This window comes from Spea bombifrons, chromosome 11 (assembly GCF_027358695.1).
Source record: "Spea bombifrons isolate aSpeBom1 chromosome 11, aSpeBom1.2.pri, whole genome shotgun sequence".
Lineage (NCBI taxonomy): Eukaryota > Metazoa > Chordata > Amphibia > Anura > Pelobatidae > Spea > Spea bombifrons.
The window spans coordinates 32,534,852-32,557,933 of record NC_071097.1 but is presented as its reverse complement, the minus strand read 5'-3'; the positions used below and the strand labels follow the sequence as shown (position 1 = coordinate 32,557,933).

The 23,082-nt window shown below is 37.7% G+C and overlaps 1 protein-coding gene across 1 annotated transcript; it reads right to left on the bottom strand.

Moving 5' to 3' along the window:
* Window positions 1-15,908: 15,908 nt before the first annotated feature.
* Window positions 15,909-22,641, bottom strand: HHEX (hematopoietically expressed homeobox). The gene is made up of 4 exons (XM_053450352.1): window positions 22,039-22,641; window positions 18,479-18,657; window positions 17,638-17,688; window positions 15,909-16,484 (listed from the first exon to the last, which is right to left on the bottom strand). The coding sequence occupies exons 1-4, from the start codon at window positions 22,400-22,402 to the stop codon at window positions 16,251-16,253; spliced, it is 828 nt and encodes a 275-aa protein (XP_053306327.1). The 5' UTR covers window positions 22,403-22,641; the 3' UTR covers window positions 15,909-16,250.
* Between the last annotated feature and the right edge of the window lie 441 nt (window positions 22,642-23,082).

Here is a 23,082-nt window from a genome sequence, read left to right as displayed (position 1 = left end):
AGAATGGGTTAAACCATGATGTTTAATGTAATAAAGCTTAGTGAATAAACCTTCAAATGCAGTGCCATAACAGGTCCCGTATTAAGGTGCAACTCTCCTGCCAATGATGGAGTTGGCAGGAGAGTTGCAGTTTCATTTCCCCGACTTCACTCTAATTAGGAAGAGGGACAAACTCAGTGAGCTTCCGCTCCAAGAATAGCGTAGATATAAAACATATTTAAACCAGCGACACAAGTCAGATCACTGATTGAACTATACATTATGCAGGGCCAGCCTGGCAGAGAAGAGTGCCAAGAAGGGCCATTTATAATACATTGTGCATTCAGGGGGCTGGAACCACGGCACCTTGAAACAATAGTATTTGTTTTCTTTCTATTGTTATTGCTTTTTTTTCTGAAATCGGCAACTGAGGTTAAAAAAAAAACAATCCCGAAAAGTAGACCTGTTTTGGTAAACGCGGTTAAGAGATGATTTTATTTAGTGGAGTCCGTTAAAGGTAAAATTTGATGAAATGATACTTTTATACTTAAAAAATCAGGCGGCGTTGGAGCTTTCCATTCTGTCGCGAATCAGTAATCAGAGAAGTGCTTTGTGCGTCACGAATTCAGCTTATAAACCATCGAATGATCCACTAAAAAACCCACTTCGTGCCGGCGGATGACAGACATGAGGCAATAATCGCTTTGTTGGTAAAAGGTTGATTGCAACTGTTTCCTTTTTCCTTTGCGGCCCTGGACGTGAAGCGAGATGTCAAACTTGTACTATCATCAGCATTCCCAGTATAAAGCATGGTCAGCGCTGGGAATTCATGGTCCATGACATGCAGTCCTGGTTTAAGACCCTCCAGCGCTAGATTATCCATTGGGGGTCCCTAGGCACATGCCTATTGTGCTTCATTGATGATCAGGCACCGGCCCCATAACCAGAAACCGAGGAGCAAACCATTTCTAGCCCAACATTCATACTAACAGCTTCTTCCATGGTGCAAGGGGTTACGCAAGAGACCAAAAGAGACGCAAGAGGTCCACAGAGCCAAGTTTATATAAACATTCATTTAAAAAAATATATGATTGCTTTTATTTGTTAATTTGAATCCAATTATTATTATTAATTATTTATTATTTCCAGTAGACAGGTTACTCTTGCTTAAAGTAACCTGTCAACAATATTACACAGATGTACACGTAGGAATGAATTTAGTGACAGTTCTTCTTTCTGAAGGACCAACGTGTCTCTAAGCTTTTCCCATCTTTCCTTTCATTTACGTTTAATTTATGGCTGTGTTATTTCCTCCAAATATTTCTTGCTAAAGGGCTTCCTCTTGACTTGGCGCATCCAGCCGTTCAGGCAGTAATTAAGGGCGTCACCTGCTTTTCATCTTTGTTATTTCAGACTGGGGCATCGCTGGAAAGGAAACGCAACAGAATAGCGGTATTTCTAGTGCCCTTTACTTCAGATAACTTGTGTGTGGAAATATAGAAATAAGAACAACTTCCTGAAATATTTCATGAAGCATTTGGAAACACGAAGCGCTTCTACAATTAGCTGAAATCCCCAAACATTTTTTCACTTGTTCATATTTTTTTTATTTTATTTTTTATTTTTTTCCCAGCACTTGCAAGACATTTTTGTTAACAGAACCCTTTTTTGTGTTTTCACTTTTATAAAAACATCTCATGCTCCACAATTGTGAACCCTGTGAGTGCCTACTGTTTATATATATATATATATATATATATATATATATATATATATATATATATATATATATATATATATATATATATTTATATTTATTTATATACATTTATTTCTTTAGATTTAGGGTTTTACTTCAGAGTAGCTCTTGTTTTGTGCAGGGATAAATATGGACATTTTTCTAAATGTTGGAAAGGGAAAACAGAAAACAAAAAAAATTATATTAAATTAATACTTACAAAATACTTACATGAATCATAAGTCCTCCTATGGTGCCCCTCTGATTTGCTAGTGGCCTTCCACATCAATGTCTGACATTATATATATATATATATATATATATATAGATATAGATATAGATATATATATATATATATATATATATATATATATATATATATATATATATATATATATATATATGGGAGTTATGCTGCACTAATGTCAATGTCTAGCTCAGGGTATAGTGATAGGAATTATACTGTGCCACCATCAATGTCTGGCTAAGTATATTGTGATAGGAGTTGTGCTGTAACATATCTGTACAGTACATTTTATTTATTTAAACTTATTTAGTGTATTTATAAGTTAATTTTTTTTTTTTTCAGGTTTCTAGTGTTTTCCAGTTGACACACCGTTTACAGATTTCTGAAATAAATATTCTTGCCAGCACTGATTTGTGGGTGTCTACATACAGGATCCCCCCCGGGTGCAAAATACTCTAGGTACGCCCCCGGTCCCCAAGCACAATTTTTGGACAAGTTCCTATGGTACATATAATAAATCACTTTTGCAGCAATATGGAAGATAGATGGATTCCTAATATTGATGGCATAAAAGAAACCAATCGGCCCATCTAAATTAAATCACACTTTTCGGTAATAATTTTAAAGGTGGGTTTATTTTTAACTACGGGCCATAGAAAAAAAAGGGAAATAAGAAAAATAAAAATTACAATTTTTAAAAGTGCTTCCTCTTTCATACAGTTTGTGGATGACCAACAAATCTTGTACTCAATAATCTATGGCACTTAAAAAAGGGGAACCCCATCATTTGCTGACCAAGTCATTTTCACCTCTATAGCCTGTTAATCTCCTAACTATCTCCAAACACTTTTTTCTGAAATTAGTTTTGGGATGGTCACCTTACTGGTTGGAAATATTTGTTTCTTGATATGACGTGAAATGGATTGTTAAATATCTTGATATAAATACTTTGTAAGATGGGAGGGCCGGTAGATATAGGCATTTGACAATATCCCTCATAGAAGACTCAAATAAATTGCCCAGTTTGGGTTTTGATGTATTTTTAATATTTTATTAATTCATATTACAGAAGGTCTTAATGGGATGTCTTTTTTGCAGGTTATGCAAAGGTCCTCAACAGAATAGACTTTTCCTCGTGGAATAAGCCAAGTAGCAAGTGATTTAAATAAATATAAAGAATTGCTGAGAATGTGACAGCTGCAGTTTCATGTTGATAAATGTACAATAACGCACTTGGAACATAAAAATTCCAAGACAGAATATTGCATTGGGGACACTGTTCTCGGAGATGGATTTAGGAATAATTATTTCTGACAACTCAAAGGTAGAGTTATTAGAAGCAGTGGTGATTCTGGTTAAAGATCTCAGACTTTATCTGGAGTATTGGGGACAGATCTGGAGACACATCTCCAGAAGGATATTGACATTAGAAAGAATTCAGAGGAGGGCTATTAGTAATCAATTACATGAATATATATATATATTTTACCCCACAGTTGGGGTTCGCTGGAGGTTTTTCATTTTTTTTTACTTGCCTAGATTGTAAGCTCATTTGAGCCGGTCCCTCCTCACCTTTTGTTTTTATAAATCCAAATTGCTAAGTGATGCTATGTCCTGTTTACCCATTGTACAGCACCGCGGAATATGATGGTGCTATAAAGCTCAATAACTAAAAATAATTTTAAAAAAATGTTTTAATTGTCCCTTTTTAGTTCATTACAGAAATATATTTTTGCCAATTTCACTTTAACAAAAAAAGTATTTTTAATAAGTAAGTACCCTTCATGGCCTTATTCTTTTTATATTTTTTTATGTTTACCATATTTTCCAAACCTGAAATTGACCAGAGATTAACATACTGAACAGGTGACTAAGCCAGCTTCTATTTGTCATGAATCAATGAGAACAATCGACTTTAAACAATCGCCGCGATAGTATCTCTTTTCACTTTGATTTTTACCGTCTCTCTGAAAAACTGGAAAGGACAAACAACATCAAATGCAAGCATCACGTTAATGATTAGTCTGCCGTGGTCAAGTGCTTGGGTACAGTAGCGTTTTATGGATTTCCATTGGAGATAAGTTGAGATAATTAACTGGAAACTGGTGCTATAGATGATGGCCAGATTAAAGCCTTCGTATTGCGCAGAACACCAAAAAAAAAAGAAGAAAAAGAAAACATATTAAAGCGATTAATCAAAACATAGTCAATGGCCATTCGTTAATGTGTTTTAACAATCAAACAACTGAGGAATGCAAGTTTATTCGTTGTTGACCTTGGATAACCTAAGGCCATTATGTTGAGTTGACTTGATAAATTAGTGAAAGGGAATGTTTACCTGTCATTATTGGAGCTCCGCTTGCTTTCTTAAGACTCTCTGGCTACTGTGTATCAGCCGAATCTGGAATGCAAATGATTGACATGTGGCACAAGGACCTTCATCGATTAGGTGCTTCAAACAATGTTCCTGGAGCTGAATTGCTGGCTACGCAGACCTCGGTATCTCCTCTGGGAGCGGGTAAACACCTTTGTGTGGCCATCTCGCTGTCGTGTGCCATGAGGGATAACGGCATCATCTTCTATCCATTACAAGTATGACATATTGTTTGAAATATAGTTATATAAACTATTGTTGAAAAGTTTTTGGTCACTTCAAAATGTCCTTGTTTTCGAAAGAAAAGCCAATTTTGGCCATTAAAATAACATGAAATGGATCCGAAATCCAGCGCAGACGGGGTTAATGTAAATGACTATTGTAGCTAGAAACAGCTGATTTTGTAATGGAATATTTTAATAGGCGTACAGAGGCCCTTTATCACTCCCATCACTCCTGTGTCCCAATGGCCCTTTATCACTCCCATCACTCCTGTGTCCCAATGGCCCTTTATCACTCCCATCACGCCTGTGTTCCAATGGCCCTTTATCACTCCCATCACTCCTGTGTCCCAATGGCCCTTTATCACTCCCATCACGCCTGTGTTCCAATGGCCCTTTATCACTCCCATCACTCCTGTGTTCCAATGGCCCTTTATCACTCCCATCACTCCTGTGTCCCAATGGCCCTTTATCACTCCCATCACGCCTGTGTTCCAATGGCCCTTTATCACTCCCATCACTCCTGTGTCCCAATGGCCCTTTATCACTCCCATCACTCCTGGGTTCCAATGGCACGTTGTGTTCGCTGATCCAAGTTTAAGTTTAAAAGGCTAATTGATGGTTAGAAAACCCTTTTGCAAATTATGTTACAGCCAGAGTGAGCCCAAACGTTTGAACTCCACTGTATATATAAATGATCCCGTTGAGTATCTTTATGTTGTTAGCCACAGATACTCCCTTCCATAATCCAGTTGAGAGTCTGTAGCCTACTGTACATTTGGATCACTGACATTTGGTTGCGTATACATATTTATATTAGCAATATATTATCTGATATGCTTGCGTCTCCAGGGGTTTGGGGAGACAGCTATGCAATAGAAAACAAAGAGATTGTAAGCTCACAAGACTTGGGAACCATCCTCCTTCTGTGCCAGTTTGTCTTAACGCGTATTCATGTTATTGTCAATTTTAATAACATTGTTCATTTCCACTCTTCCCTGTTGAAATAGGGCTACAAAATCTGCTGGCATGTATACATAAAATAAAATATAGTATAAATAATAATGAGGATAATTAATGTAATTAGGACCTTTCCTTTTTCCATGAAACGCATGTCATATAGAAATATAGAATTTGTTAGCTGATAAGCACGGTTGGGTTGGCTAGAGAGCACATGGGAAATTACCCCATGGCAGACCCATAATATTTAACCAGGACTTGTCTCGCTTGGGAGGGTGCAGTGAGGCCACATAACGCAATATTACGTGACCCTGCAGTGGTAGTTCTGCGAGAAGGGTGCAAATGAGGAGGACCCCAGGGGAAGGGGGGGCATTTGCCAAAGGTGCCAGCCCACCCTTGATGACAAGAAGATAAGAACCATTTTTTCATCCTATTCTGCCAATTTTTTCATGGTCCTTTGGCCTTCCCTTATATCCATGAAAGCCTTGTGACTTCTCTATCACCATCTTATGGCCAGAGCATGTACAGTGCTGCCCCCTGCAGTGTGGGGGGTGTATAAACTCATATGAGAGAATCAATGACTCCAAGGTAGAGCAACAAGTTTTTGAAGTGGCAGAATAAGCAACCCTGTCTGATGGCACATTTTTTATTTCAGGAAAAGGAAAGTCAAACTCTATTCTTCAAGGTCATTAAAATGCGAAACAAACTGGAGACAATCCCAAACTGGATCCTCTTTATGGAGAGAGAGCCACAAGAACATCGATTATAAGCAACAATGTTACGTTCCACCTTTTGTTGGTCCAAATCCATAGGCTCATTAATAGTTTGTTGCTCCAACGCCAAGCAAAAGGGAAAACAATATCACAATTAACCTTCCAGTGTTGGCCACAAATATTTTGATTACCAGAATTACCAGAATGATTACCAGAATTTTCTGAAGATGCCATATATAATGCAGAAATTCAGAGATTAACTATATGTTAATTCTCTAGTGACAAGCTAGAGAGCTCTTAACGAGATCCTAATAGGATTTTAGCCCTCAAAGACTTTTTTTGGAAGTAACGTTGTCAGTGAGCGTGGTATATTACTCTTAGCTGCCTGGGTAATGACAGCTTCCCATAGCTGCTGTGATGTCATCAACATGCAGGTACTGGCACTTCCCCTTCACCATCATATGAAATATTCCTTACTCATGGAGTTCATTGGTATCCCAGTTGGCAGATATAATAAAGAGACCGTAACTGTTTCTTTTAAAACCTCTTTGTATCTTGATCGAAATCTTTTGCTTGTAATGCATAAATTGCACAAAATATGGCTTCCTTAAACATGCGCGGGATCAGCATACGGCTCCTGAATCTAAGACAAGGCCAACGGCTGATTAACCTTTGAGTCTTTACAGCAGGTAAAATGGGCGACTAGATGGGGACGAATAGGTCTGATCTGCCGTCAAATTCTATTTTTCTACGTTTCTTTACAATTTACGCTTTATGACTTGGCCCCTCTTACACCCCTTCACTGTGCAAACTCATAAAGAGAAGAGGAGCACAGATTTAAAACTTCCATCTCCAAATTAAATTCACTACCAAAGCATTTAGTCTCTGCCACCTCAGCAGCTCATCTAATTCAAAACCTATTGCTTAATTACCCTCAAGACCCCATCTCTTTTTCCCTTAAATTATAACCTTTTACTAAGGTGTTTCTAGTCTTTTACTAGCAAAAAGGCAACCCACCCTCCAGCATGGGGAGAATTAGATTATCTGTATATATATATATATATCCATATTAGTTTTAATAGTACAATGTATAGATCAAAATGCCTTTTTTTGGTGTCGATTGCTGCATATGCTATTTAAATGACATTTAATTGTTAAAAATAATAATAATTTTTTTTTTTTTGCTTTTTGCTTGGGTGGGATGTTGTTTACTATTTTTTTATTTAATGAATGATCTCACCTATTCTTCACAGCAAATGCAGGCTGTAGTTAAAGACCCGATATTACCTTTTTTTTTTTAGTAATTAATAAATCACTCAAAAAAAACAAAAAAAAACATACAGAGGATGCTGAAAATGGAAAAAAATATTTGCAGATCAATGTGACTCCGTAAATAAAACCGCCGCGGATCCCTTTTAATCTGTACTCAGGATAGAATAATTCACCCATCAATCTTTTTTCCTTATCTGCGTACGCTTTATTAAATGAGGCAGAAAACTACTAATTTTCAAAATGATGACAAACACTTCCTAATTTAATAGCGTGCAATACGCTCAAATATTTAGCTGTACATTAGTGCAGGATTTTGCTTAAGAAAAAATGAAACACGGAGCTTCCATTTGTTAAAAGGTTCCGCATATCGACTCCGATTTCGCGGACTGGCGAGCAGCCATAATTGAGCCATGACACCGAGCAGTGTTTAACGTCGCAAATGTATTGGCAAACAGAGGTGGCCGGCACAGAAACCGTGTGTACATATTCCATTTACCCCATTTCCAGGGGCTGTTACTTCTCTCTTTTACGGCTGCGGCTGTTTGCTGATCGTTGCCCTCCCCGGGAACAGACACGGAATCTTATATAAATAGTCTGATTAGATTCAGGAAGGAGTGATTAGTTGGTCAGTCACTTATAATAAGTGGGCTTTTTCACTTATGGATCTGATATGATTAGGCTCTAATTGTTTAATGGTTTTACAGCTCATAATATTAAAATCACGGCGCACCTGTCTGTTTTTATCTAGTCTGCTTTATCTCGCAGAGCCCTGGAAAGTATTGCGAGCGTGACGAGGCTCCAATGAACACTGGCCTTAACGCAGCGACCTATTTCATTTCATTGTATGCGGATTTTTATTTATTAAGCGCTAACGTATATAATATGTAAATACTACAATATCTGCAGTCAGATTATACGTACAGATATTATGATTGGGGTACAATGGGTATGAAAAGAGTCCCCTGTCCCATAGAGCTTACAGTCTAAGTCTTAATATAGCCTTAAAGTATGTCCAGTTTTCACCTATAATGGGACTGTATGAGTCCATAACTCATGAACTTTTCTCATTTTTTTACCTCCATTGACCACCAGTTGGGACGACACATATAATTTAAGGGGTCCATGACGCACACCGTTTGTGTCAAGTCCATGTCCCTAGTATGAAGTCACAATATAAAGTCAAACTCCATCAACACCTGATCCAACCAGCCTAGTGCCTTCTGGGTTCAACTCTTCTAACCAGCCATCAGAGAAAGGCGTTGCGCATGGTCAAGCTTGATGTCCATCTAGAAGAATACGAAGAGCAAGACAAGCCAGAACCAAAAGTGGCATAAATACCCCCTTTTTAGACCTGCACTTAACATAGAACAGAACCTGGTGCCAGAACCCCCGATTCACTCAGCCCCCTGACCCTAGGCAGTCGCAGGCATCCACACATTGACCTAGCTTGACTTATGTTAAGTTTTACCATCATTTTTTTATTGACCCTGTGATACAACGAGATGCAGGTAAGTGAGCACTGAGTACAATAAGATAAGGCTATGCCTCATTTTTCTTATATTGGAAGCAGACTTTGCAAAGCTATTAATATCATTTCCTCTGCAGCACTATTGCGAATGTATGATCAATGCGTGACATCAGGGCTGAGATCATACATATAATTCTGGACCGGGCTCTAACTTCCATGGAGCAAGAGGGGCAGGAGCCCCAGGAGCCGCAACGTGAGAGGTGGCCTATGGTCACCCAACAGCAATGCCCTGCACCCCCCATCCAGAAGCGGATGCGACACCATTGAGGGGTGCAACCTACGACCCGGCTCTGATCACAGCTTACTGGACAAACACTTCCATTGTTTTAACTTCAATAAAATAATTTCCCTATTTTCTAATTATAATCTCATATGGATTTATGTGTTTTATACATTAAGGACCAAAATCCCTGGGGGGGGGGGGGACAACAATGTATCAGATTCACAAATTATTCCCAAACAGTGTTTTTTTCTCACAATTTGCCTCCAGCAGATTCAGTTCCTATAAAATGCCCCCCCCACCCCCCATTGTTTAATCCATAAAACATACATGCAAATTGAATTAAAACGTAGGGGGGAAAAACCCCGAAAAGTTCCATTATGCAGCTTCTTTCATTTTATATTCTGTTAATCCTGTCCTTTGCGACGAATGGAAATCTGTTATTCAAAACCTAATGGAACTTTCAGGATACAGAATCAAATATTTGCGATGTAAATCTATTTGTCCGGCTGGGGTAAATCTATTTTCGCTAATAACTGGAACAATATCCCATTGATAGCTGCTGCTTTTGTCAGAACAGCGGTTTATTGATTTGAAGGAACCCGGGGAGATCAGGTAATTGACCGTCGAAGCCACAAAAATTAACATTCAATTAAAACCATCAACGGCTTTGTGCCCGAGCTCCCCGCAGTCGCTCCGCTATCAGGGTCATTAGCAGAAGCAGTTGTCCAAGAAACCACTTCTGTTCTCCTACGCCGGCACTCAGACTCCTGGTTTAAAAATGATTTAGTCAATTGCTCTGGTGTGATTCGCAAATAATGGAACGTATTGTGTAAATCACATTCCATAAACAGCCAAGGAAAACGCTCATCCCAGCCCGCCATCTGCATCAAATTACTATTTGCTCTCCAATTAAATTTATTATGATGTGTTCAGAAAATTATTTCTGCGATAATGTTATCTTTCTACTCGACTGTGTGATTTCGTAACGCTTGGACGGACCCGGAGGAGACAGTCGGGGTTAGACGTGGATGAAATGGACTCGCCAAGGGTCGTTCTTACATCACTGAGGTCTCTTCGTTATTGGAGTTATTGGAGTTAAATTACTTATAATTTGTTAGTTAAAGGGCTGGGCAATGTAAGCCTGATTCGTCGTTTTATAAATATATATCCAAGTAGAGACAATGGTTTGGATTACCCAAAGCCTTTTTCTTTAGAAAACCATACTTTAGTATGATGAAGATATTTTAAAAAAATAGAAAACAATTAGAAAAAAAAACTATATTTTCACCTAAAAAAATTATACATAGCCAGTGCAGATTATATTTATATAAAAAAATCCCTTCTCACCCCTGTTTGTGGTATGTGGGTTTGAGGGTTCTGCTCAGTATCTTAGCTGTTCCTAGCACTGGACTCTTCTGGACAGAGTGTTCTGATGTCGTTCCTGGAATCTGTCATTCTCCCAGCTTAGGAGTCACAGCCCCGAGGGCTCCTATGACCACTGGGACCACTTTGGCCTTCACTCTCCACATCTTCTCTAGTACTTCTTTCAGGCCCTGGTACTTCTCCAGCTTCCCATACTCCTTCTTCCTAATGTTGCTGTCACTTGGCACCGCTACGTCTATCACCACCGCTGTCTTCTGGTCGTTGTCTACAACCACAGTTGATTGGCCAGTACCTGCTTGTCCGTCTGGATCTGGAAGTCCCACAGGATCTTAGCCCTGCTATTCACCACAACCTTCCGTGGCGTCTCCCATTTGGACTTGGGAGGGTTTAGCCAATACTCTGTGCAAATTCCAGTCCACAGTGCCGGCTACTTGGTTGTGCTGTTTGGTATACCTAGTTCATGTTGGACTGTCTCTGAAGCCTCTCTACATAGCCTGTACCTTGGGGTCCTGTCTGGTGCGATAGATCCCGGCCTCTATGGATCTGGTGCTTAGTGCCTGCTCGTGTACTGCCATTATCAGTGTCTCAGTGCTGTCTTTGAGTCCAGCCCTGTCCAGCCATGGGTACGATCAGGGCCGGCCCGACAATGGAGCCGAGTGGGGCAACCGCTCCACTTCGCCGCCCCAAGCCCTTTTTTTTTTTTTTTTTTTTTTAAAGCAAAAGAGAGAGAAAGGGGCACCGAGTGGTCAGTACCCGCTCGGCGCCCCTCTCTCTCTCTCTCCTCTGCGGCGAGTCTCCCTGTTCGGTCTCGGTGCCGGCTTGTAATGCTGAGTGCCGGAAGATTTAAAGATATATAGCCGGCACCGAGACCGAACAGGAAGACTCAACGCAGGACTGCTGAAAGGTAAGTACAAGGGGGGGGGTAGATAAGGGGGGGGCGGCATTTTAAAAATCGCCCCAGGCGGCATTTTGCCTTGGGCCGGCCCTGGGTACGATTTCCCAATGTCAGCCACCTCCGCTATTTGTTGAAGGTACATCTCATGCATGGTCTTGGCTTGCCATGGTACTTCTTCCACCTGATCTTCCTTCCATGTCTGTTGTTAGTTCAGGCATTCTCTCAGCAGCTCATCTTTGATTGCCACCTTACTAATGTACTCCCACATATACATATACATATACACATATACACATACATATACATATACACATACATATACACATACATATACACATACATATACACATACGTATATGTCTTTCTTCCTCACAATCAGGATGAGACAGAGAGTGGCAGCTATCACCGTCAAGGGCAATGTTAAAAGACATAGCTAATAATCACACCAAAATCTAAAACGGTCGCCATGTTCCTTTACTACTACCAACAAAGTTAAGTCCAAGAACTTAGAGTTAGTTCTCCTCTAGGAAGTTGTTTTTAACGGTAAATTCCATCTGCTGCTTCAAACCGAGCAGTCGGTGCTAAGTTTGTTGCGTGAATGTCACTGTTTGCTTTATTTTACTGTTATAGTCTATTAAGTCGTGTGATTTTCCTTGAAAAAGAACTATTTCCTCTTGTACAGTTACATCTATTACAGCACTCCTTCCACTACTTTCTAAACAGGAAGTTTTGCTTGTAACAGGAAGTGTCAAGAGCAAAGCAAAATGTCTTCCCTCTACGTGCTGAAAAATAGTTATAACGGTTCTAATATTTTTAATCCAGGGTATGGCAAATGTTATTTTTCTATTTAGAAATATATATTTTTTTCTTAAATCAGTTAATCTTGTTTCTATTAACTATTATTATTATTATTACCTTTTTATTCATTTAGCAACACAACAAATTACGCAGCGCGGTTAACAATATATGCTTGTATCCGTGGCACTAAAGTCACGTATGAACCATGATTCAGAGGCACAATGTTATATTTGTGTATCGATGCAAACGATTGCAAGAAAGGAAAATATTTAACTTGCAAAGGTAAGCACAATTTTAAAAGTCAAAGTACGCTGTAGAAAAATCGAATCAATGTATTACTGGGTGAGTGCTTGGCATATGACAGGCCAATGAACTCAATGGCTAAAATACAAGTACATAAAGAACAGGATTGATCGCCCAATGCCATGTCGAAATTGGTGCAATGCTTCCAATCATTAACAAAAAATGTCCATTTCTGTTTGTCTTTCTGCTAAATGATAACCGCTTTTCAGGTTGAATCTCCTGATAACAGAGAGAAAAGACAGGACCTTGATTGTTCTGCAGAAGTTAAAGAGGCTGATTTGACATTTACTGTTTGAGTGCCAGAGAGGTGCCCGCCACTGTCTGAAGCCTCCATCAACCAAGCAGGGGTTAAAACCGACTGCCGATAATAATTCATTTGCTTTATTACAGAACTGAAACACATCTACAAAGCTGCGTTAATAATGGGAATTGTTGTGTCTGAAAAAGCCCCTTAAATGTTTTGCTGGCGGCTACCTTCCTTGGATGTGGTAGCCATTTCTTAGGCTCCCTCTCTGGAATCAAAGCCGGATTCCCTGTTGCCTATGGTCACCAACCATGATAGGCACAAGAAGTTCCATTGAACGTTAATGTGTATTGTCACCATCATGGGTACATGTCATAGGCCAGAGATCACCTGAAGTCAGCAGGTCCTGGATTGTTTTTCGCTAGTCACCCTCCTTCATGGTTGGAGCTCCAATGGATGGCGTCTGATCTTCTTCGAACCCGTGACCCTCTTTCTTTCCACTGTAAATCACAGTTTAGCCTCCGTTCATTATTATATGACAACAATAAACTATTTTACAGCTACTTGGAACTCTCAGTGTTTGCCCCTCCATGTTAGGGTTTTTACCCCAGTCTCAGATTCTTGAGCCGATATCTGGGCATCCACAGTTTGAATTTCTACTTGAATAAAGGTGATTTCATTCATAATATCTTTACCAAGGGGGAAATTCTGCTTTTTATTTTTATTTAATAGTTACTTAAGTTGTTTGTTATTGACTATTAAAGAGTTAATTTATTTTTTTTTTTTGATGCTCTCATTTTAGGTTTGGTGGTATATGTTAGTGTTTACAGTTACCTATATATATATATATATATATATATATAATAAACCCATTTCATACATTAGCAGAGGAGCAGTCACCTTAACTTCCTGTTTTCAGAATCTACATGAGCAGTTATTAAAGTAACCCTTTCCTGTTCTCTTTGGTGGCAGCGGATTGGCTCTGGTAGCATTTGGGAAGGTGGAGGTGAGAAGAAAGGCAGAGAACTTCAAAATGTGGACTTCATTGCCACCGATCTCAGGTTCATTCGGATAAAGAAAGTCCCTCTTTTGTTTAAACCTAATATCTCTTGACAACAATAATGATTAAAAGAAAAAAAAAACAAGCTATTGGTATTATATTATTTATAAAAATTTCTTTATGCTAAAACTGTGAAGGCAATAGTTCCCCGATAAGTTGATCAGGGCCTGCCATTGGAAAGTTTTTGGGCAGTATTAAACATAGGGTCCACCACCCCATCCCATCATGGTCCATCATGTTAATCTCTCAAGGTGCCCTCCATGTCAAGGTACATGAAAAGGTACAGTAGTAGTCTGGGTGTTCAAGGTAGGGATGTCAGGAGAGCACATTGTGGGATCCCAATACAGCTGTGCTCAGGCCAGGGCACCGGCGATAAGTGTCTCTGGCACTTTAAGGCCAGCGGGCGCCCGACGACATGAGTGTGGCTGACGTCTGGATATTCGCAGCTACGCGCTACATTTTCACGCGCACCTAGTGTGCTGCTGGGTATCTCTAGCCACATGATGCGGCTCCTGATCTGCAGCAGGACCCCAAAGCCGATCCACTGGAAACAAAGATATTCTTCTTGTATGCAATAACTGAGCTTAATTAAAATGTGTGTATATTATATTATATTATAATATATATATATATATATATATATATACATACACACGCATACATACATACACACACACCCTATCAGTTAGAGTATGACTGATAACTTCCTTCACTCTAAAAAGTAGATGAGCATACGTTATAAGTTCTGTTTAGCTGGAATAAGGAACTATTTTTTTCTTTAAGCGGATATGCATTACTAATTAATATGATTGCTGAGCATTGATATTGGATACTGCTTTACATGAGAAATGTTTAATGTGAAATTTTATTTAAGTAGATTTTGGTTTATTTGTCTAATATTTGTTAAAAAAAAAAATTATATGTATATATATATATATATGTATATGTATATATATATATATATATATATATATATATATATATATATATATATATATATATATATATATATATATATATATATACACATACACACACACACACACACACACACACAACACTGGCACCCTGGTTTGTATCAATTGTACAAATAGAGATTTACCTGAAGTTAAAGTAATATGTTACAGCAAGCACTATTCTTAGTATTGAAAAACAAAAAAAAATTAAAGAAGACATGGGGTAATAATCTGTAATTAATATAAATGATTAATACAGTTCTAGAGGTCTAGATAAAAATGTTATTTATACTGTTGATTTTTTTAAGCAAAATAACTTTTTTTCTGTTTGTTTTATCTTGTTATTTTACTCTTTTAACCTTGATTCTCAGAAAGCAAACCATTTCAGGGAAATGCATCTCTATTAACTGCAGAAAAGGTCAATGACAGGTAGTTTTTGGATGTTAAAAATTTATCTTATTGATCAATAGAACTAAACTACGAGCCAGGATTACTCACCCTATACCAACCATGGCTGGCTTCCCTGCAATGATTTAAATGATTTAATGATTTAAATGTTAAATTTTGAACAAATATCACCCAAAGCACAATAAAATCATTTCGCACAAAACATTTTACAACAAATATATTTTTTGTCATCCTGTTTTTATTTCACAGGTTCAACAATGAAAACTTTAAATAGATTTCATTTTTTGTAAGGAAAATGGAATATGTACAAATCATATAAACAATCCCACTTATGCAAACATTTACAAATACCATATATTACATAATATATACATATTAAACAATACACCAAATTCCTGGTGACATAGTAACTTTGGAATTGGATTACAATTTTTGGGTTAAAAAAATGGAAAAGTGTAATTTCAAGATTTCTTCAAAAAAATGAATATGAATAATTGTTATATATATATATATATATATATATATATTAGATATATATATATATATATATATATATATATATATATATATAAAAGGAAATCTGGCATGATTGTTCAGTTAAAAATACAGACCATAAAAATATTTTTTTCTTAAAGTCTGTAATCCCTGATAAAATATTATTTTGATAATTAGGTCCTGAAAAAAAGTCTTAGGAAACAATGTTCCCTACACATAGAAATGTGAAGACAGGTTGCAACAATAATAAAAAGATAAATACACAATCTTGAAATAAAGATTTTTGCAATGAATTAGAATTTTATACATTGTAGCCCATGTAATGTACAAAAGTTTATTATATTCACATGTCCTTACCCCATGATAGAAATGTTTTGGTGGGGGGGGGGTATTAAGTCAAGCCATCCTATAAATTGGAGGAAGAATTTAAAGGTCCTTTAAGAAGCCTATACATTAATGTGCACAGCTGTGATAAGCCTTGTCTCCTTCTATATCCACTTCTTGGTCAGAATCCTCAGAAATATCAGAGTCCAAATTATCCTGAGATGTGGGGGATGGGGTGTAGTTAGATCCATCTAGAGAGGATTCCTTGTTGGCATGATCTGAGCCCAAACAGGTGTTCTGTTCCTCTTCACAGCAATTAGCTGAGCTTTCAGTTTCTTCTTTCTTATTTCCCTGGGGGTTCTCCTAAAATAGAAAGAACAGTTAAAATTTCAATGAACTGTGTCCCCCACAGTTAGAAACCTCAACTACTTCTGCAGCCATTCCAATAACCAGACAGTATTTATAAGAAACATTCCACCCACATTGAACTCATATTCAGCCCCTTGCATTGGGTATAAAAAAAAAAATATTACAACAAAAATATCTGCAAAGGTAATTGTGCAATTCCTTACAGTTTAATGTTTACACATATACATCTAATTTTATATTAATATAATTAAAATAGCATTCTGTAGCTATTTTTTATATACAAGTCAATATTTTTGGACATTTAAAATTATCCGTCGAAAAACTTGGTTTGAAACTTGATTTATTGCAATGATTTTGGCAAATGATTAAAAACATATATTTTTTTAATATATACATATCATAATGGTGTTGTGTTTATTTTGAAATTGTTAATACTATTTTATTTTTTGTTTCTATCATTGTGCATGTCTCAATAAACGGAGAATTGAAAAAAAAATTCAATTTTTTGTAAATAGAAAGATTATTCAGAAAACGGAGGATGTGATCATTTGCGGTAAAATCATTTCGTACTATTTTCTAAACGTCGCTTAGAATATTTATTAAACACAGTTAGTAGATCATTCCTGGTATTTATTTATTTTTTAACCAAACTAAATAAGTTAAAATAAAAAATGTTAAAAAAATATTAAGCTTTCAGCTATGAATGTAATTAACATATATATATATACTAAACTTTTAATGAGTATAAATACCTTTTAATTAAAAATTCGTTTTATTTCTATCTTTGTGTTGTGAATTATACTTAACAAATAATGTTTACATAAACACCATATGTATATGTGAAAAGACCTAATCAGCATCTATTCAGTTCCTTATACATATATCGTTTTATCTAACTGCAAAATCAATAGGATTCTTACAAAAAAAGGGCCATATCTTATGTGCTAATTAAATGCAAGGCAATTAGTGGCGATTTTTAATAGGTGCTGGGAGATAGGGAGCTTTAAACATCAGTGCAGGACTGTTTGCCCAGTAATCAGGGTGAAGGGTTTATGCCACCATCTAATTGACTTTGACATTCACAGGTGATCACATTAAAAGATAACTCAATTATAACCCATATCTTCATAGAAACCAAATTATTTACCTGTTTGAGCCGCCTCCATTTGGCCCTCCTGTTCTGGAACCAGGTTTTGACCTATAGGTGAAAAAACAGGGAGACATTTATTTAGCTGACATGCAGAAACAAATAGTTGAGCTATATAATAATAATAATAATAATAATAATAATAATAATAATAATAAATAATCTGTATTAAATTAAGGAATAAACATGATCTGGCTTTTAAAACACAGTGCTGTATAATTTGGTTATTTATATTACATGATCTGTAAAAATAAAGTACATAAGTAAAATTACATAGAAATAATTGTATTAGTTCATATAGCGCCATCATATTCTGTGGTGCTGTACAATGCGTGTAATTATATAACAGGGGATGCAATGTCTTAATAAAATTTGGAAATGTAGAGAGGATAGTGGGAGAGGTGCAAACATGGCCTTATCTAGACAAGCTCCCTGTTCATTCAGACTGGGTTAAAATTATTCAATTGGGATTAGATTTTAATAGGATTACAAGGTGACATGTACCTAATGATGTCACTAAATATACCTTTAAATGACAATAGATGTCTGCTGAGTGTTTGCTCCAGAACCCCTATTGATACATACACACCCCAGGGGGCTACTGGTGACTTAATATTTAACCCTTTGTAGATATACCATATATTGCCTCACCTAATATGTAGCACATTTTAGTTAACATTTGTGTACTGCAGTCTATGGGGATATTGATAGTCTGGTGTTGTTGTTGGTGTTTTTTTTTCTTTAATCTGACAATCCATCAATTAATTAATAGAAAACAGGAAATGAATTGATTTGATATTTATCAATAATACACACAGATGGAGACAGTGTCTGAATGTACCTGTCTCTCGCTGAGCTGCAGCATCTTGGCCAGTCTCTTCCTCTCTGGGGGTGACAGATATTTCTGGGTCTCAAACTTTTTCTCCAGCTCAATGGTTTGGTCATTTGAAAACCTCACTTGCCCCCCTTTTCTCTTGTGTAGGGGTCTCTGAATGAAGGGGCTCCAGAGAAGGGGTTTACCTGCAAAATATGCACAGATTGGGGATCACTCACAGGCACATTATAAAATCTGGATGCATGGAAAAAATAAAATAAAAAAGGCAAAAAATAAATACAAATTAAAAAAAAAAAAAAAGCAGGTTTTTCTCATCGGTAAAATTATATATATATATATATATGTCTATAATATTATTTTCGAAGTAACATATAAATGAGCTTTTAAGTAATACACGTTTTACTCCCTAAATTATTATTAGTAACAATAATACTAATAATTTAAATACTACTACTTTTATTAATTGTTACTAAACAACAACAATATTCATTTCAAATATATTTATGTCTCTTGGAGTTAAAATGAAAAAATAATAAACATCTTCATTTTTAATTATTACCCTAAATATCAACTGATAATCAGAGGGTAGGCGCAGCTTTAAATAAAATATATTTCTTAACATTTTTTATCAGAACATCAGTTTAACAGAATAGCACATTTTTCTTACTATTTTTTTTTTTATTTTGGAATTATTAAATAAAATGTAAAATAAACCTATGTGTGACATGATTACACACCAGGGATGTGTGTTTAAAAATGATTTTAGAATTGTGCAGTTGGAAGGAGGCAAAGGGGGTGTTTGGGCTGACAATGGGGGAAGCAGGGGGGGGTAATACAGTTTACAATGAGTTTATTATTTTTGATTGTAGGGGGGGGTAGGGTGTTGGGGGCTGCCAGTTACAGGCAATCTGAGGCATATGGACAAACTTCCTTCAATATGTTTCCTGTCCCTGGGCTTTACACAATAACCTGGCTTCCTTCTCTCTGTGCTGTTATAGCCCAGCCATCTACTGCAGGCAAGGTGGCCAATGGATGCCACTGGTGGCCTCCTAACAAGACTGGACCCTAGACAATCTGGAGAGGGTGCAGAGGGGGCACTTAAATGGGGAATGGCTTGCAGGATAGATGATCAAAGAAGAATAAAGCTCTTTATTTATAAGGAAATGGAGGAGAGAAGAGACAGGGGATGGAGTAGACACATTTAAATACAAAGTAAGGAGGAGAAAAGTTAGAACAAGAGGCCATCATCTAAAACTAGAGAGTGAGTGGCTTATATTTAATGTAAGGAAGTTTTACTTGACTGAGAAGGGTTAGATATATGGAACAGCCTCCCAGCAGAAGTGGTAGAGAGTAATACAGTGAGGGCATTTAAACATGCATGAGATCTAAATCTGAGATGAGGCCAAGGGCTGATTAAGGTTTGAGTCCTTAAACCAGGAGAGAGGGCGACTAGATGGGCCAATGGTTCAAATTTTCTTGCTAGCTTCACATCTGCTAGACTACAACTCCCAAGAAGCCTGATGGGACTTGTATTCCACAACTGCTGTTTTATCAGCAGATTCTGTATCCAGTGTTACAAAAAAAATAGTTTTTAACCCACTTTGACCCCTTAAACGTTTAATTCAAATTGTGCATTTAAAGATTTTTTAAAAATGCATTTTCCGAGCTCAAATCTTGACTCAACTAAATACATTTTTGTGTCCCCGGCAATTGAAATCCCGAATATATAGAGAAGTTTTTCACACTACTTCAAAACCATTGAAACCTCATCAAACCATTAAAAAAATCTGTTATTTTACTTGCAAATAATATAGATTCTGAGCAGAATAAAACGATAATAACTGATACATAAACTGACAAATTTATCTCTGCATCAAATACAGGAAATGGTTTCAGATTTCACCATCTGGTAAATTTGGCAACAACCAAACCACAAATATGATGCCTTATCAGTCACCTCTATCGAATTTAGAATTGTATATACCGTATCTATATCTATATATATATATAGTTAAAAGTGTAATATTATATATATATTATATGTATCACCTCTGTACAAATACATTATACTAATTTATATATACACACACAATGTATTCGTATATATATATATATATATACATACATACACACACACATTCACAATTTATATATAATATACAATATATATTATATATAGCGCAATATCATATGTCACCTCTGTACAAATAAATTATACCAAGATAAGATTATACATACATACACACACACGTATACACATACAAATTAAAGTGCAACAAATGCAAGTGTATATACACACACACACGAATTGCATATATAAATATAAATCGTTAAAGTTAGTTTTTCTATTTTTTAAAAAAAAATTTGGATCATTTAGAGCGTTATATGTGACTTTTGTAGAAAACCATTTCCTTGCATTTGATAGGAAAAAGATTATTTGGATCGGATTTATAACGGATAGTGCGATATGATCTATTTGTGAATATTTCTATCAGCGCTTCATTGTTTTCGGCTATTAATAATTATTAATCATTATTATTGACTCATCTGGAGATTTGCAAGAAACCAACTAGAAAAATAGGAAGCCCACTGGTGATTTGTGCAGCAGAGACTCATCCCACGCAGGGGAAATGAGCGAGATCAGAACAGGATCCCGGCTATCAGAAGCCGAGTGTTTCCTGAATGTGTCTGTATTGAGGATGTTGATAGTGTAATCAGTACTGAGCACGGCTCCCGGGCAGAGGCAGCCAGGAAAACACTTAACAGCTTCAGAGGGCAGATTGAATCCTATCGGCCGCGCAAGGTTTCCGGTATGAACGGAAAGTGAGCTCAGTCTGAGCCTCTCGGGGCAATCAGTCACTACACTACGTGGTAGCAGCGAGGGTGGTGGGTAAGTGGAACAGTTTCCCAGCAGAAGTGGTAAGTACAGTGAGGGGATCTCAACATGCACGGGATAGACGTACGGCTCCTGAATCTAAGACGAGACCAACGACTGATTAATAAGGCTGATCGTGTCTGTAGAATTCGTATCAGGAGATAAAGACCTCAGAGGAATACTAGAAATTATTAAAAAGTTTTTAAACTAAATACTCGCCATTCCTGTTGCCAAAAATTCACAAATCCAAGAACCGAGTTAAGAGACTCGAATGTTTCTAATTTCTTGTTACTGTAACTAGATGTCCCTGAGCTGGAACTCTGTAAAAGCCTGTCCATAAACTCAGTTTCAGATCTGCCTGTTTTCTGGGTGTTTTGTGGTTCTGCAGAGCTGGTGTGGGGGGGGGGGAATCAGAACAGCCACAGAATTATCTCAATTCCTTTAAATAGAGAATTGTATATCGTTTCATGCAAATTAACACACTAAACACAAATGGTTTGCCGTCACGTGACTAGAAACCTACCCCCTGCCAGCCTGAACCTCTGCATTACAGCTGCTACAGAACCTCTTGTCTCACAGATCTGCCAATCACTAAACCACAATTACCTTGAGTTAACCCCTTCCCTTCCAAAGAGGGTCCATTGTGCACAATACATCCTGCTTCTGAAAGTCATACATCCATATTACTTACCCATAGGGTCATGTCTGATGAGGGCATGAGTGTATTCCCCCATGGGTCTTGAGAAGGGGTACAGGGGGCTTTGGAAGGTGCTGGTTCCGTAGGATGCAGCCAGCGCAGCTGGATGGGAGAAAGCTGGGTGGATCGGTGTTGGTTCGTAGATGGGAGTCCTGTATGTGGTCACCAGGCTGGTAAATGAAGAATTGGGGGATGGCAGGGTAGGGGTTGGTATAGCGGGGGTCCCATTAGAGGTTGCATTCCTTCCCAAGATGTCATCGATGTAGAAAGGAGTTGGGTGGACAGGCTGCAGGGGGGTAGGGGCATATAGGGGCACACTGAAGCTCATTGCTGCAGAGGTAGGGTGCTGGTATTGCATGGTAATAGGGGGTATTCACTGCTCCCCTCTTGCCCTGATGCCACCGATGCCTCTGCTCCCTTCTTGCCCTGATGCCACCGATGCCTCTGCTCCCTTCTTGCCCTGATGCCACCGATGCCTCTGCTCCCTTCTTGCCCTGATGCCACCGATGCCTCTGCTCCCTTCTTGCCCTGATGTCACAGTGCTTGCCCAGTGCAGTCCACGGCTGGAGATGTCATCCACTCCGGTGCTGCGAGGAGCTCTGCCTGTTGCTCACACCAGCCGGGATTTAAAGGGCATATGTGCGCTCTATGGACTGTAGGGGCAGTGGGAGGCACCTCGTGTTCCAAATTCACTTCCTGACCTGGCACAATCGTCCTGTGATTGGCGGAGACGCGAAGCCACGCCCCCTCTCAGAAATGCTAGTAGTAGGTGTGTTCTAAGAAAGCCAATCAGCGACGGGAAATGCTGTTTTACCTGCGGATACTCGCTCACTGATGCTCTGATACCTGCACGGAGTGTACCTGCAGCTAACACGGACTAATCTCACATCCCAAACATGTATTATTATTATTATTATTTTATTATTACTATTATTATTAGTGTTCACACAATTCCATGTGCCTTATTGGCTATTTCAGTGTTCCATATGATCGTCTCTCATTTTTAGTCCTGTTCTTCAAACTTATATACTTTTAATA

Excerpts from the sequence above, each read along its gene's own strand:
- HHEX (XM_053450352.1), bottom strand. The coding sequence starts at position 22,402 with ATGCAATACCAGCACCCTACCTCTGCAGCAATGAGCTTCAGTGTGCCC. Across the intron at positions 18,658-22,038 it reads CATCAGACATGACCCTATGG|GTAAACCCCTTCTCTGGAGC; the intron begins GTAAGTAATATG and ends CATATTTTGCAG. Across the intron at positions 16,485-17,637 it reads AATGGAGGCGGCTCAAACAG|GAGAACCCCCAGGGAAATAA; the intron begins GTAAATAATTTG and ends TTTCTATTTTAG.